The sequence below is a fragment of the Chanodichthys erythropterus genome, chromosome 8 (assembly GCF_024489055.1).
Source record: "Chanodichthys erythropterus isolate Z2021 chromosome 8, ASM2448905v1, whole genome shotgun sequence".
NCBI classification, from domain to species: Eukaryota; Metazoa; Chordata; class Actinopteri; order Cypriniformes; family Xenocyprididae; genus Chanodichthys; species Chanodichthys erythropterus.
In genome coordinates, this window is record NC_090228.1 from 5,286,041 (window position 1) to 5,300,141 (window position 14,101).

Sequence of the window (14,101 nt, forward strand, 5' to 3'; positions counted from 1 at the left end):
GCCAGCAGCAGCAGAAAGCCTTCTTATCAAAGAAACGCACAACTGGAGAAGTCCATTCACTCACAGCCTCTAACCATGGGTCCTGCCTGCTTCTCCTGGGACGTCTGTTTGTTTTTCCTCCTCATAAATACTTTGGATGTCATGGGAAATGTTGGAGTCGCAGGTAAGCGTTCCATTCTATTTCCCCCCCTGTATCTTTCACATCCATTTTTTTGGTGAAACTTTTAACACCTGATATTCACCGGTCAGTGGTTGCATGTTTGTTTTTAATGCAAATGATTTAAATGTAATAGCATTACATTCTGTATTATTAATTATCATTATTGCATTGATCTAAAAATTTAATCATAGTGTTTAACATATTGCGCTCTCATAACAACTGGAAATACGTACAGAAAAAGGCATATACGCGTCAGTCTTTATATTCCTTAAGGAGAGCTTTTGCTGGGGTCTCTGATGGGGTCCGGGGGGCTTATCCACCCCTCACTCCTCCACTACCATCAATACGCATTGTGTCTCTCCATAATGAATGCCTGGAAAAAGTCAATAATGAAACAAACAATAGTGTGTTGGCTCTTTTTAACCACGACATGACTGAAAGATTTATGGTATTTTATATGTTCATATGTGTATTTTAGGTCGGACACATGCTTTTGCAAATAATCCGACATTAATTATTTATCCCCAAATGAGTTTGACGATTGCGCATAGTGGACTTTTGTTTTTCCAGGTTTTTAATCTTTTCAATTAGACATTATTTTATCAAATTAAGTTATGGAGTGCACAATCAAAACTCTTCTTTTTTTGTTTATTCTCTCTCCATGTGCATGTATGGTTTGGATGTTGGATGAAAAGAGCGCGCCGTTGCGCAAAAGGAGATCAATTGGATTCTGCGATAATTTACGTTTGCGTAAAGTTTAAGATTCACACGATTTGATGAAAAGACAAAGAATACTTTGGGGGGCCAGTGGGGTGGCAGGATTGAGTCTACACATAAGTAACCAACCAAATCAAAGTAACCTCCTCAAAAAGACAAACGAGCTTACAGTCTGCTCATTCATTCATTCACCTCTGTGTCTGGAGCACGAATGAGCATAATTTCAGCTTTTTAGGTGAATCAATATTTCACTTTATTGGGCAGATTTACTTGGCTAAAAAGGCTAAACGGACTGCCCTTGAATCAATATGTTCTGTACAATTTCACTTGTCTAAACCAGCAATAAGGTCCTGATCAGAGAAAGCAAACTGTTCTCAGAACAGAGACAAAGAGTAACCTTTACCACACCCCGAATCTCCTGTCAGAAAAAACACACATTGAAAGCACATTGATTTTTCATTAAAGTCAATGTTTATCTAAGTCAGTTTGACTAGTTTGTCTTTTGGTAGATTGGCACTGGAAGGATTTAGTTGTTTCTGGAGCTCATTCTAGCTCTTCTGATATGAATGAAACTGAAAGATTTATGTAATGACCCTTCTCTGTTTTATTATTTGTATTGTACTGATTTAAATAGAGAGGCTGTCGTGTTTTTAGAAACTGACCTACTATCGAAGCATTCGATTTTCGGCTTCTATTAGTGGCATTTTTTAAAGCACATCTTCATCTAGTGACATCTCTTTCATTTTTTGTCACTGTCTGATATTACCTTTTTCAGATGTGGGATGTGTAGCAAGCATTGAACTAAATCTTATCCAACTCCACAGATGCCGACGAGTGCTCCGAATCCACAGACAACTGTCACGTCGACGCTATCTGCCAGAACACTCCAAAGTCCTTCAAGTGCATCTGCAAGACTGGTTACAAGGGAGATGGCAAGCACTGCGAAGGTGGGCCAGACAGATCTCTCTCCTTCTGTTTCGCTCATTCCGTCCCTGTCCGCCCGTCTCTCGCTGTCTCACACACCCTCACACACTCAGTCAGGTCATCCAGCTGTTCTCTGGCTCCTGCTGTGGGTCTTAATTAGTGAGGAGGAAGTGCAGTGTGAGGGTGAGAGGTGCTGGGAGGGCAAAACCTGCTCCAGTCTTTACACCTCCCTCTCCTGTTCTGCTTGAGAGCACAGCACAGCTGGAACCAACACACACACACACACACACTATCAGAGCGTATCACACACTCACTGAAACACTCATAGACACACATTAGCATCACTTCACATATATTGAGCAGGTACTGGACATGCACACATATGTTGGAAGAAAGTTCTGAACATGGATTTTGTAACAGAAAAATGTTATAGGTTAATAGGTCGTTACAGGTTATTCAGCTAATGTGATTTTTGGAAAACAGTGACTGGAGAACAAAACAGTGATTATCTAATTTAATATATTTTTCATTAAAATTGTATATTGGCATATATACAATATGCATTTTTCTTTGGTGTAGTCGTGGCCTAATGGCTAGAGAGTCTAGTAACCTGAAGGTTGCGCATTCGATTCTCACTACCAGCAGGAAATGACTGAGATTCAAGGCACCTGACACCCCCGATCACTGCAGGTGCCACAGCAAAATGGCTGCCCTCCGGGTGTGTGTGTTCAGTACTTCACTATACTCCTAATGCACTCTAAAAATGCTGGGTTGTGTCATGATTGGGTCATATATGGACGAACACAACCGTTGGTTTCATTTTTTTAATTACATTTTAAACCCAACGATTGGGTTTGTCCATGTTTGACCCAAACAGCGGTTGAAACAACCCAGCATTTTTGTGTGTGTGTGTGTGTGTGTGTGTGTGCACTAACTTGGATGGGTTAAATGCAGAGGACAAATTCAGAGTATTGATTAGCATACTTGGCCTTCACATGTAAAAATTTATAAACAATATGCATTTTTCTAATTTGAAATGTTTTTTTTCATTAAATATTAGATATTTGCATTACATTACAAATAAATGATATACAATATGCATTTTTCTAATTTAATATTTTTTCATTTAGAATGATAGACTGACATTATATTACAAAAATTTATATACAATATGCATTTTTTTCTCATTATTTTTTTCCTTAAAATTATATATTGGCATTATATTAAAAGTTTGATATACAATATGCATTTTTCTAAATCAATACATCATTACAAAATAAGTTATCAGCATAACACTTTAAGTGAAAAAGAAATGAAAAAAATATTTTATACATTATTTTAAAATTAATATTTTTTTCTCTAATATTGTACACTCTGACAAACCCAGAAAATGATTTGTTTTAACCCAGCAGTTGGGTTAAATTCTTGCCCATCCTGCTGGGTAGTTTTATTTAACCCAACTGTTTTATAACAATAACTGTATTGCTTTTTATTAACATTTATTGATTAGTTTAATGAATAATAATTAAACAACAAACATTTAGTAAATTGCTTATTAATAAATGTTCACCTTTTGATTATTATTGTTGCCTCTAGTTATTGTGTGTCTGATTTTTAATTTCCAACCTATTTTGGGTTAATTTTAAGCCAGCTATATAGTCATTTTTAAACAATAGTTGAGTTAAATAAAACTGGGCAAACATTTAACCCAACCTCTGGGTTTAAGAAACCCAATCACTGGGTTTGTCCATTTCCAACCCATCTTGGGTTGTTTTTAACCCAGCAGTCAGTGTGTATAATTAAACACGTATCGTTTATGCTCAATTTCAAATTTTATACTCACAAGTTCAAACTTCTGTTTCATAGCCGAGCAGGTGCAGGTTACAGTTATTGATAAATCAGCCCATTGCTAGAAAAATTACATAAAAGATCATTTTTAAGGCCCACACTCTAAAAAATGCTGGGTTGTTTCAATCCAAATTTGAGTCAAATTTGGTTTTTAACCCAACTGTTGGGTTTGTCCATATTTGACCCAAATTTAATTGAAACAACCTAGCATTTTTTAGAGTGCAGGTTAAGTTAACCCAGGATAAATTTGAATTCTAAGATCTTGAATTTATCCATTTTGCAAACACACACACACACACACACACATTCTCTGACTTATAGCTATTGCATTTAAAGACTATGAGCTACATGGGCGTAAATGAGCTTTAGTATCGCTGAGGTGCACAGAGCATGATGGACACTTTTAGAGCAGACAAACAGTCGGGTTATTCTCTCTCTCTGCTGTTTCCTGTTATTGTACTCTGTGTTCTTCATCTGTGGATTCTAGATGGTTCATTTTGCCACACTCTCTCCCTGGTTCACACACATGTGCGGAGCTTGTGTTTCAGGAAAAGGGCGAAATGCGCTCTCGACCTATTATGAAACCCGACACCCATTCTCAATTGCATTAATGAATTAGGTGGATGTGAAATGGCATCGCACCAGACTGCTCTTCAGTTAGCGCTTGATACTCCTGTCTGAGGCCAGACAGCGTGGGCTAGAACAACATCTTTTTATTTCTCTAAGGAAACATGGGGAATGTTCTGGACCTTACAGAAGCCTTTTCCTCCCACCTTCAAACCGCAGTCTACGGTCGCAGGGCAATGAGGCTGTCAGTTATGTCGAATCCGACCGGGCAGCTTTGGTCCTAGCATGTTAACTATGCATCTAACTCCTCTCTTTTTTTGCTCTTATACTGTCTGAGCGGACATTCCGTCCACATTGTAATGTGGTGTATTGTGGGGAGTGGGGGGGCTGTTTTGTCTGAAGCAAAAAAGCCCATTAACACCCCCAATACCCACCCTTTAATTAAAGCCCTGCATGTTTGGCTTTGAAGAAAATTAAGAAAACGCTTGCTAACTCTCTAATGCAGTCATTGTGTCTGTCTGCACATCAGTGCCTTTGTAGTCAGTTAAATGCTGGTGAAGTCTGTTGAACATGAGGGGATTCATAACCAGTGTTGGGGGAAACGCATTACAAGTAATGTGAGTTTATGTAATCAGATTACTTTTCCCAAGTAACTAGTAAAGTAATGCATTACTTTTACATTTACAAGAAAATATCTGAGTTACTTTTTCAAATAAATAGTTACTTTGTTTTCTCATGTATTGACTGACAGCTCTCCTGTCGCCATGTTGAGAGAAATCGTGAAAGTGCAGAGGTGTTGTGTGTAAACATGATGGTTATTGTCGTTCTAGACTAATCTCACTTACACAAAACAGATTCAGTATTCCTCAAAATGAATGAAAACAGTGAAATGCAAACTCAGAATATTATGCAAACCTGCACTAATTAAATGTTAAATACCACAAATATACTTTATGTATTTAATCTCACTTTATTAAGCAGTGTCTTTGCTGCTGACCTTCAATGATCCAGTTCAGCCATACTAATAATAAGCAAAAATGATATTTGTGTTTCATTTTTTGCTATTGTTGAAGAAGGCTGAACTTTCTTGTTTGAGCTGTGCCCTCTAATGTACAAGCGTGAATTTGCATTTCCTTCAGCCTGAGGCTTATTCATTTCACTTATGGTATAAAAGCCTTATTTACCAAAAAGAAAAACTTTTTTGTTTAAAAAAACAAATAAGATAGCACAGCCCAGATGAGAAAATGTAGCTCAAAATTAATGCAAAAGTAACATAACGCAATACTTTCCATAAAAAGTAACCAAGTAACGCAATTTAGCAAGTTACTTTTTTAGGGAGTAACACAATATTGTAATCTATTACTTGTAAAAGTAACTTTCCCCAACACTGTTCATAACCATCTCAATTGTTTCTTGTAGTAAACAAATGAAGTCTCATGCTTTTAAGATGTTTCTCCTCAGAAACGATCTTAGTAATCCAGGTGTGTTGCAGAAAATGGTCGATCGGATCACAAGTAGACAAGGTAGACACATTCCCGTTTACACCTGGTGTTTTAATCCCTCTCTTTTGTCCACTTTTCTCCTGATTTCTTCAAGGGGTGGATCTATTGGCGGGTAAATGCATGGCCTTGGCTTTTCAGATCTTTTGATCTAATAGATTAAATAAGCTCAAGCAATTTACATATGAACGCAACAAGTTATGACGGAAAAACATACGGAGAGCAGCTTTAGTTTCTGCTCTGATAGCCGTTAGTGTTTGTTAGAAACTTGGGTCTTCAACCAACAAAGATTAAATCCCGTCTGGCTAGCATGTTTCCCATAATGTTTATGCATTAAGGGCCAGATTTACTAACAGTTTGCGGCAACGCAAACCAGTCGGAGTTTACTAAAGACACGCAGTGCAAAATTAGCGCTTTTGACTGGGTTATTTATGTGGCCGATCTTATTGCAAAAGGCATTTATAGGAGTTTCCCTTTCAGAATCCCTTTCAAAATTTATGGGTGTAAAAAAATAGTATTTACTATTATTTAAGCTAGTCAATTTACTGGTATTTGTGCCATTATTTAACGCCCCCCAAAAAACATGTCTTAACCCATTTTGAGACATGGCTGCAAGAGAACAGAGAGAGCGTGGTAGAAGGGAGAAAATATTTTCCACTTGTATTAATTTCTTTGGAATGCCAGAGGAAGACGTTATCCGAACATATCGTTCGCCAAGCCATGTTGGCGTATATATGTGTTTGTCAGATCACATGTAACAAGTTGCGCCTGTGTCGACCTGCACCTGATGAGCATTAGCTCTGCTTATTTGCGACCCAACACTAATTTGCACTGCTCTAGGTAGACTGCGTTGGTCGTTATGTAAATGATTTGACTGCTTCTGTGCTTTAATTTGTGCGTCAGCAGTAGATCACGTGCAAAACTTGCCATTTGTGCAGTTGCACTTGCTAATTTGCCCCATTTACTAAATCTGGCCCTAAGTCAGTAGGCAGAGAGTAGATGGTCTTTTGTGGCTGTTCGAACATATTCGACCACATGAGCGTTTGCACTACAAAAGCAATCTGGTCGAATGCGTATTCAACTAACTCTAGCAGTGGTTGAAAGTGGACAAGCTCAAAACTTTTTAGACCCCGTTTACACCTGTATTTAGCGGCGTCCACTTGTGATCCGATCCACCAAAACGCATCTTAATACCAGGTGTGTCTCATTCGAAAAATGAGAAAAAGACCCCAGTAATCTCAAATGTGTCTCGTCTGAAATTTCATAAGAAATCTGAGAAATCAGTGTCTCTAACTGTGCTCAGTTTTGCCTAAGTCTGCAAAAGATCTCAAATGTTTCTCATCTAATTTCTTTAAAATCATATAACCTGAGCTATGCAATTCACATTCATTTTATAGCTCTATATACCCTTCCTGTATGTCTACTAGTGTCTCATTTATTTCTGCTTTTATTTCTCCAAAGGAGTTTCAGGAGAAACGTTTACCTCCTTTTGGTTTTCAGATTTTTGTGGTGACTGCTCAGTAAATTCAGTCCGATCTGGTCCCCAAGCCCACTGCAATTCATTATTGCCTTTTTAGCTTTTAGTGAATATATTTGCTATGATTTGAATCTTTAATTCATGGTATATGAACTTCACTTTAACTGGTGATTATTTATACAGACACAACAGAAGTGCATTTGAGGTGCATTTGCTTGTTATTGTGACATTTGAAAAGTGCTGCTTCTCTGTACTATCATGAGATGCCATGTCCGTCTCTGATGAAAGATTATCAGTGTCTTGCATGTTTCTGTCAGTGTAAAGCCAAGGGATATGTTGTCTGTGATTTGTAAACCTGTTGTTTTTGAGGGCTGGTAGGCTTTTAAACTCACACTTTAAAATGCATCTAATGGTTTTCCCTACAGTAGACGGCAACACGATGCAATTAAAAAGCCATTTGTAGGTTGATTCCCCCAAAAATGTAAACACCGTGGCTCTGTGGCGGTATCAAAACATTGCTCTGTTTGTTTTAGCATCTTGACCAGCATGACACAGCAACATTGGCTCAGCCAGTGGTGTGAGTTGGGGGCGGGACTATTGGTTTGTTTGACTAATGAAAGCAAAATGGTGACATAGAAATTACATGTTTTAAAGATGTTTATATATATATATATATATATATATATATATATATATATATATATATATAATATAAAATGTATATAACTTGTGATAGCATGAGATGATGTAGTCGTGACATGACACTTCCTTCCTTAACCTTTTGGGTTTTATTGATTATGCAAATTGATTAATTGATAAGCTTTATCAGCTGGCGAAGCTCAGAAGGGAATCCCCACAGATCTTAAATCCCCTGGGTTTATTTGCAAGATGGAGAAAGAGATTAAACAAAGCTTGTAAAGATGACTCAGCATCAGGACTATGGGTCAGTCGGTTTACCTAGAAGAGAATAGTCTGGTCTGCCTTTTTATTCATTTGTTTTCTCATTCCCTTTTTATCTCTATCTGTGAAAGAGGTCAGGTGATTGTTGCTGCATTACTGAAGAAGTGCCCTAGTCTCTGCTTGTGTGAAGACTAAAATGGATTTTGTGTGTGTTTCTGAGTGTGTATTAGTATGAGAAAATTATAGAAAAGGGCATGGGGGGTGGTGAGGAAGAGACAGATAAATGGAATGAGAGATGGAGGTGTCGGCCCATTACTAGGCCATTGTCTGCCTGGTGTCTGCGGACTCGTCACAGAGCTGTCGATGCTCTGATTGGCTGTCTGATTGTGCCCACCCTACATCCCTGACCCTCTCCTCATAGGATATTTCAGTCACACACACACACACACACACACACACACACACACACACACACACACACACACACACACACACACACACACATACAAAATCATTACAGGGAATCTAATCTAAATCTAAAACTTTATTTAAACAACATTTTAAATGATTGTATAATTGTTACCATTCAAAAGTTTGGGGTCAGTAAAAAAGAAAAAAAAAGAAAAAAAGAAATTAATCATTTTATTCAGCAAGGATTCATTTAGTTAATCAAGAGCACAGTAAATACATTTATAAAAGATTTCTATTTCAAACAAATGCTTTCTATTCATCAAAGATCCTGAAAAAAAAATGTTAACACATCTGTTTTAAACACTGATAATAATAAGAAATGTTGCTGAAAATTCAGCACAAAAATCACAGGAATAAATCACATTTTGAAATATGTTAAAATAGAAAACAGTTCATATTTCAAATTCTATTTTTGATCAAATAAATGCAGCCTTGATGAGCATAAAGGCCTGTTCACACTAAAGACGATAACTATAATTATAACGAAAAATTTAAAAATCGTTCAAAATATAAAGGAATAGCAGAGTTCACACCACAGCTATAAAGAGAAACAATATCATTGGAATCACTTTCAGAACGATTATTTCCAGCTATTGAATGATGAAAACAATGACAGCTTTAAGAGCTTGAGCATTTGAAGCGGCAAAACTGCACTTTTCATGGCATCTTATTTATTGAGACTGCATGCAATATTTGCACTTTTACAAAATTATAATTTTTTATTTATAATGAAAAGCCAGTTAAAGGATTAGTTCACTTCAGAATTCAAATTTCCTGATAATTTACTCACCCCCATGTCATCCAAGATGTTTATGTCTTTCTTTCTTCAGTCAAAAAGAAATTAAGGTTTTTGAGGAAAACATTCCAGGATTTTTCTCCATATAGTGGACTTCAACAGCTACCAGTTGGCTGAAGGTCCAAATTGTAGTTTCAGTGCAGCTTCAAAGGGCTCTACATGATCCCACAAGAGGAATAAGAGTCTTATCTAGCTAAACGATTGGCCATTTTCTAAAAAATAGGCGGAAGTACCAATCCAGTGTTTACAAAGTGAACGTGCAAAGACTAAGTCAAACGGCCTTTACAAAAAACAAAGGTAAAACATAGATGTCGGACGATTTTGAAGTTGGAGGAGAAAATGACCTTTCCAACGTGACTATGTAATGCATGGTGCATCACAGAGGTAGTGCAAGATGAGCATTTGTGATTAGAAAGTATATCATTTTATTTATTTATTTTTAGAAAATGACTGATCGTTTCACTAGATAAGACCCTTATTCCTCGTCTGGGATCCTGTAGAGCTCTTTGAAGCTGCACTGAAACTGTCATTTGGACCTTCAACCGTTGAAGTCCACTAAATGGAGAAAAATCCTGGATTTTTTTAATTTCATTTCGACTAAAGAAAGAAAGATCTTGGATGACATGGAGGTGAGTAAATTATCAGGAATTTTGAATTCTGAAGTAAACTAACCCTTTAATTATGAAAGACTGTTTAAAAGTTGCTTTCAAAATCTAGTTGCCTCCAAAAATTTAAACAGATCTCAGTTTCTATGGGCATTACATTTCTTTACTGTTATCTGCTGTACTAACTAACAGGAGTGGGAAACTTTACAAAAACACACATTAGCAAGGTGTCATTGTTTGTCCTTTTCCTAAGTTTTAAGAAAGGGCTTTTTGCAGTACCCCCTCCTTCCTTTGCTCCCTGCATGGCACATTTTTCAGCAGTCAGGATTTGGGTATGGGGTGTGTTATGTTGGGCCATAGGAGTGTTGAGGTGTTGCCTCCCGCGGGCTCTACCCCTGCTGAGGTGTTAGCGGAGGTGCTTAATCTGCCTGATGGGATGTTAAGCATAAACACTTCTCCTTCGATTAGAGATCTGCGCGTGTCGACGGCGGAAACAGCGGCAAGCAGCAGCCCAGACTGTCGGCTCGCTGCTGGCTCGTATCAACAACAGCTCCAGGGCAGGAAGTATGTCAGCTGGAAGTGAACTAGCCATCCCCCTCACACCTTCACTGGCAGCTCTATACACCTTGTTAGCCTTGCTAACGGCCACAACACACACAGACACCTAAAAACATTATCACCTCCACTCACACTCGTTTTCTTACAGCTCTCAGATGTTTTACCGACGGACACAGTGGGTCTCATTCAGTTCAATTGTGTGGATTAATTTGAACTTCTCACTAAAATTTTCCACCCAATTCAAAACACATGCGTACACGCATTAATTTGTTCTTAACCTTGTTATAATGTTAATGAATTTGGAGTAGTTTAAAGGGATAGTTCACCCAAAAATGAAAATTCTGTCATCATTTTCTCACCCTCAAGTAGTTCCAAACCTGTATGAATTTCTTTGTTCTGCCGATATTTGGAAGAATGATTTTAATCAAGCAGAAGTATTTATTTTTCCTACTATGGAAGTAAAAGGGGGGCGAGATCTGTTGTTTGGTTACTGACATTCTTCCAAATATCTTCCTTTGTGTTCAGCACAACAAAGAAATTCATACAGGTTTGGAACTACTTGAGGGTGAGAAAATGATGACAGAATTTTCATTTTTGGGTGAACTAACCCTTTAAACAAGGGACTGCATGCTTGAGGTTTGGTCAGTTGCATAGAACATGCCCAAACCATCTCCATATAAGGGCTTTCATCAAAAAAACATTCTTTTACAGCATTTCACCAGTTTCAACAAACATATGACACTCTCTAAAGACACGCTCTTGCCTGAGTGCCATCCTCAAAACCAGTTGAAACACAATAAACTCCTTTAATACAGACCAAGGTTACAGACTCTCATTAGCAAGCTGTGCATTCACGTATCTGCGTTTTCATGCAGAGGAACCTTGCAGCTCAAGCTATTATGCAACTCTTTTACTGTATATGATGACATCTAGATTAAATATCAATCATAAAATGTAATCTTCACCATGATTATAAGGCCATCCTGAGTATGTGATTTTTGCATACAAGTTTTATATGAAAGTTATTGGTGTATCATGATTTGTTTATTAAAGGGGTCCTTGATTATGATTTCACTTTTTAACTTTAGTGAGTAATGTTGCTGTTTGAGCATAAACGACATCTGCAAAGTTACGACACTCAAAGTTCAATACAAAAGAAATCACTTTAAGGACTACAACAAGCTTCTTCCTGTGTTAGTGACATCACAAACCCTAACATTTATATAAACCCCACCCCCAAGAACATGCAACAAAGGGGGTGAGGCCATGTTGGGCTGCTTTAGAGAAGAGGAAGAGTTGTTGTAGTAGAGTGTTGTTACCAATCCTCATTTTGGCTGCGTGAGATTCTCCAGCTTTGTTGTTGTTGAGCAACTGAAGCACAAGTTGTTAAAGCTCCGCCCTCTTCTGGAAAGCAGCAGCTCATTTGCATTTAAAGGGACATGCACAAAAATGGCGTGTTTTTGCTCACACCCAAATAGGGGCAAATTTGACAAGCTACATCTGTTACAGCTGATCTGTGGGGTATTTTGAGCTGAAACTTCACAGACACATTCTGGGGATACCAGAGACTTATATTACATCTTGTAAAAGGGCCATTATAGGTCCCCTTTAAAGACTCGATGTGTTATTTTAAAGTGGCCTCTTTTATGGTGAGATCTGAACTTAAATCATTAAATCTGTCATTCCTCCATCTCATTTACCTTCATGGGACTTCATCCATCTGTCACTCTTTTTTAATTTTTTTCCCCCTTCCTTCCTGTGAATGTAGCACTCTTCAGGAGCATGTACACTAGATAAAACAGTAATGAAACGTGAACTTTTTGTTTGCTCCAGAGTGTTTATGGATGTTTTTGTGATGAGTTGGCTCTGGGTTTGTCTACTGTGATGACCCTTTTCCTCACAATGAGCCAAAACCGACACTCTTTGAGAGACGAAAGAAATAAACAACAAATAAAATACTAGTGAAGTATTTATGCCACCATAATTTTGATGTATATGTGTATGATTTGTGTTTGTGGCAAGAGCATGTGTGTTACTGTGCACTGTCTGAATAGATTTTCAGTTTTGAGTAGAAGTTCTTGCAAAGAAAAACAAAACATTCTTAAACGCAGTTCTCGCTGTCCTCATAGCCACAGTTGCACAACATGAGTGTTATTTGTGGGAAATAGTGTGGATATTTTTAGTTTGTGCCGTACGTCTCCAAGAGCACAAGCCAGGCTTATTAAATCACACACTCCAAGGTATACAGAACACAAAGCAGATACCTGCTATCATTGTTTGGCAGAGAACAGACACTTTCTGTCTATTTGATTTCAATGTATTCAAGTGTGTGAGTGAAAGAGAAAGAAATATTGTGTTTATTTTAGTGTCCCCACTTACGTCCGTCTGCTGTACATACTCATAGTCGTAATGGAGGCTTGTTTCATGAGCCAACCGTTCTTAAACCTCCCTATTTAACCTCTGCTTAGTATCAATAACAGGATTTGACTTTTTAGTAGTCCTTACTAAGGGTTAGTATGGAAACTTGTTTCCGCCACTAAATAAAAAAATAAAAAAGGTAATTGTGACTTTTTTTCTCACAATTGCGAGTTTGCATCTCACAATTCTGACTTTTTTCTCAGAATTGTGAGATTTAAACTCGCAATTATGAGTTTCTGACCTTTTTTCTTGCAATTGTGTTTAGATCTCAATTCTAAGAAAAAAGTCAGAATTGTGAGATAAACTCACAATTGCGTCTTATAAAGTCAGAATAGCGTGATAAAAAATTTGCAATTTTGAGAAAAAACGTCAGTCTTTTTTCCTCGCAATTAGACATTATAACACGCAATTGTAACTTTATATTATGCAATTCTGACTTTATTTTACGCAACTCTGACTTTATAACTCGCAATTCTGACTTTATATCACACAATTCTGACTTTATACTTTGCAATTCTGACTTTATAACTCACACTTCTGACTTTATAACTCGCAATTCTAACTTTACATCACACAATTCTGACTTTATACCTTGCAATTCTGACTTTATAACTCGCAATTCTGACTTTATAACTCACAATTCTGACTTTATAACTCACAATTCTAACTTTATATCACACAATTCTGACTTTACAACTCACAATTCTGACTTTATAACTCACAATTCTGACTTTATAACTCACAATTCTGACTTTATAACTCACAATTCTGACTTTATAACTCACAATTCTGACTTTATAACTCACAATTCTAACTTTATATCACACAATTCTGACTTTACAACTCACAACTCTGACTTTATAACTCGCAATTCTGACTTTATAACTCGCAATTCTGACTTTATATCACACAATTCTGACTTTATACCTTGCAATTCTGACTTTATAACTCGCAACTCTGACTTTATAACTCGCAATTCTGACTTTATAACTCGCAATTCTGACTTTATATCTCGCAATTCTGACTTTATATCACACAATTCTGACTTTATACTTTGCAATTCTGACTTTATAACTCACACTTCTGACTTTATAACTCGCAATTCTGACTTTATATCACACAATTCTGACTTTATACCTTGCAATTCTGACTTTATATCAC

At 37.2% G+C, this 14,101-nt stretch overlaps 1 protein-coding gene across 4 annotated transcripts in view; it reads left to right on the plus strand.

The window, feature by feature from the left end:
- The window catches only part of scube1 (signal peptide, CUB domain, EGF-like 1), a 91,244-nt gene continuing 77,143 nt past the window's right edge, over nt 1–14,101 (plus strand). For 3 of the 4 annotated variants that reach the window (XM_067391567.1, XM_067391568.1, XM_067391569.1), the window contains exons 1-2: nt 2–163; nt 1,702–1,824. In XM_067391567.1, coding sequence (XP_067247668.1) covers nt 76–163; nt 1,702–1,824 — 211 coding nt within the window. In that variant the 5' untranslated portion in view covers nt 2–75. Of the gene's footprint in view, nt 164–1,701; nt 1,825–14,101 lie in introns of all 4 variants that reach the window. The other variant, XM_067391566.1, reaches the window with a different exon arrangement.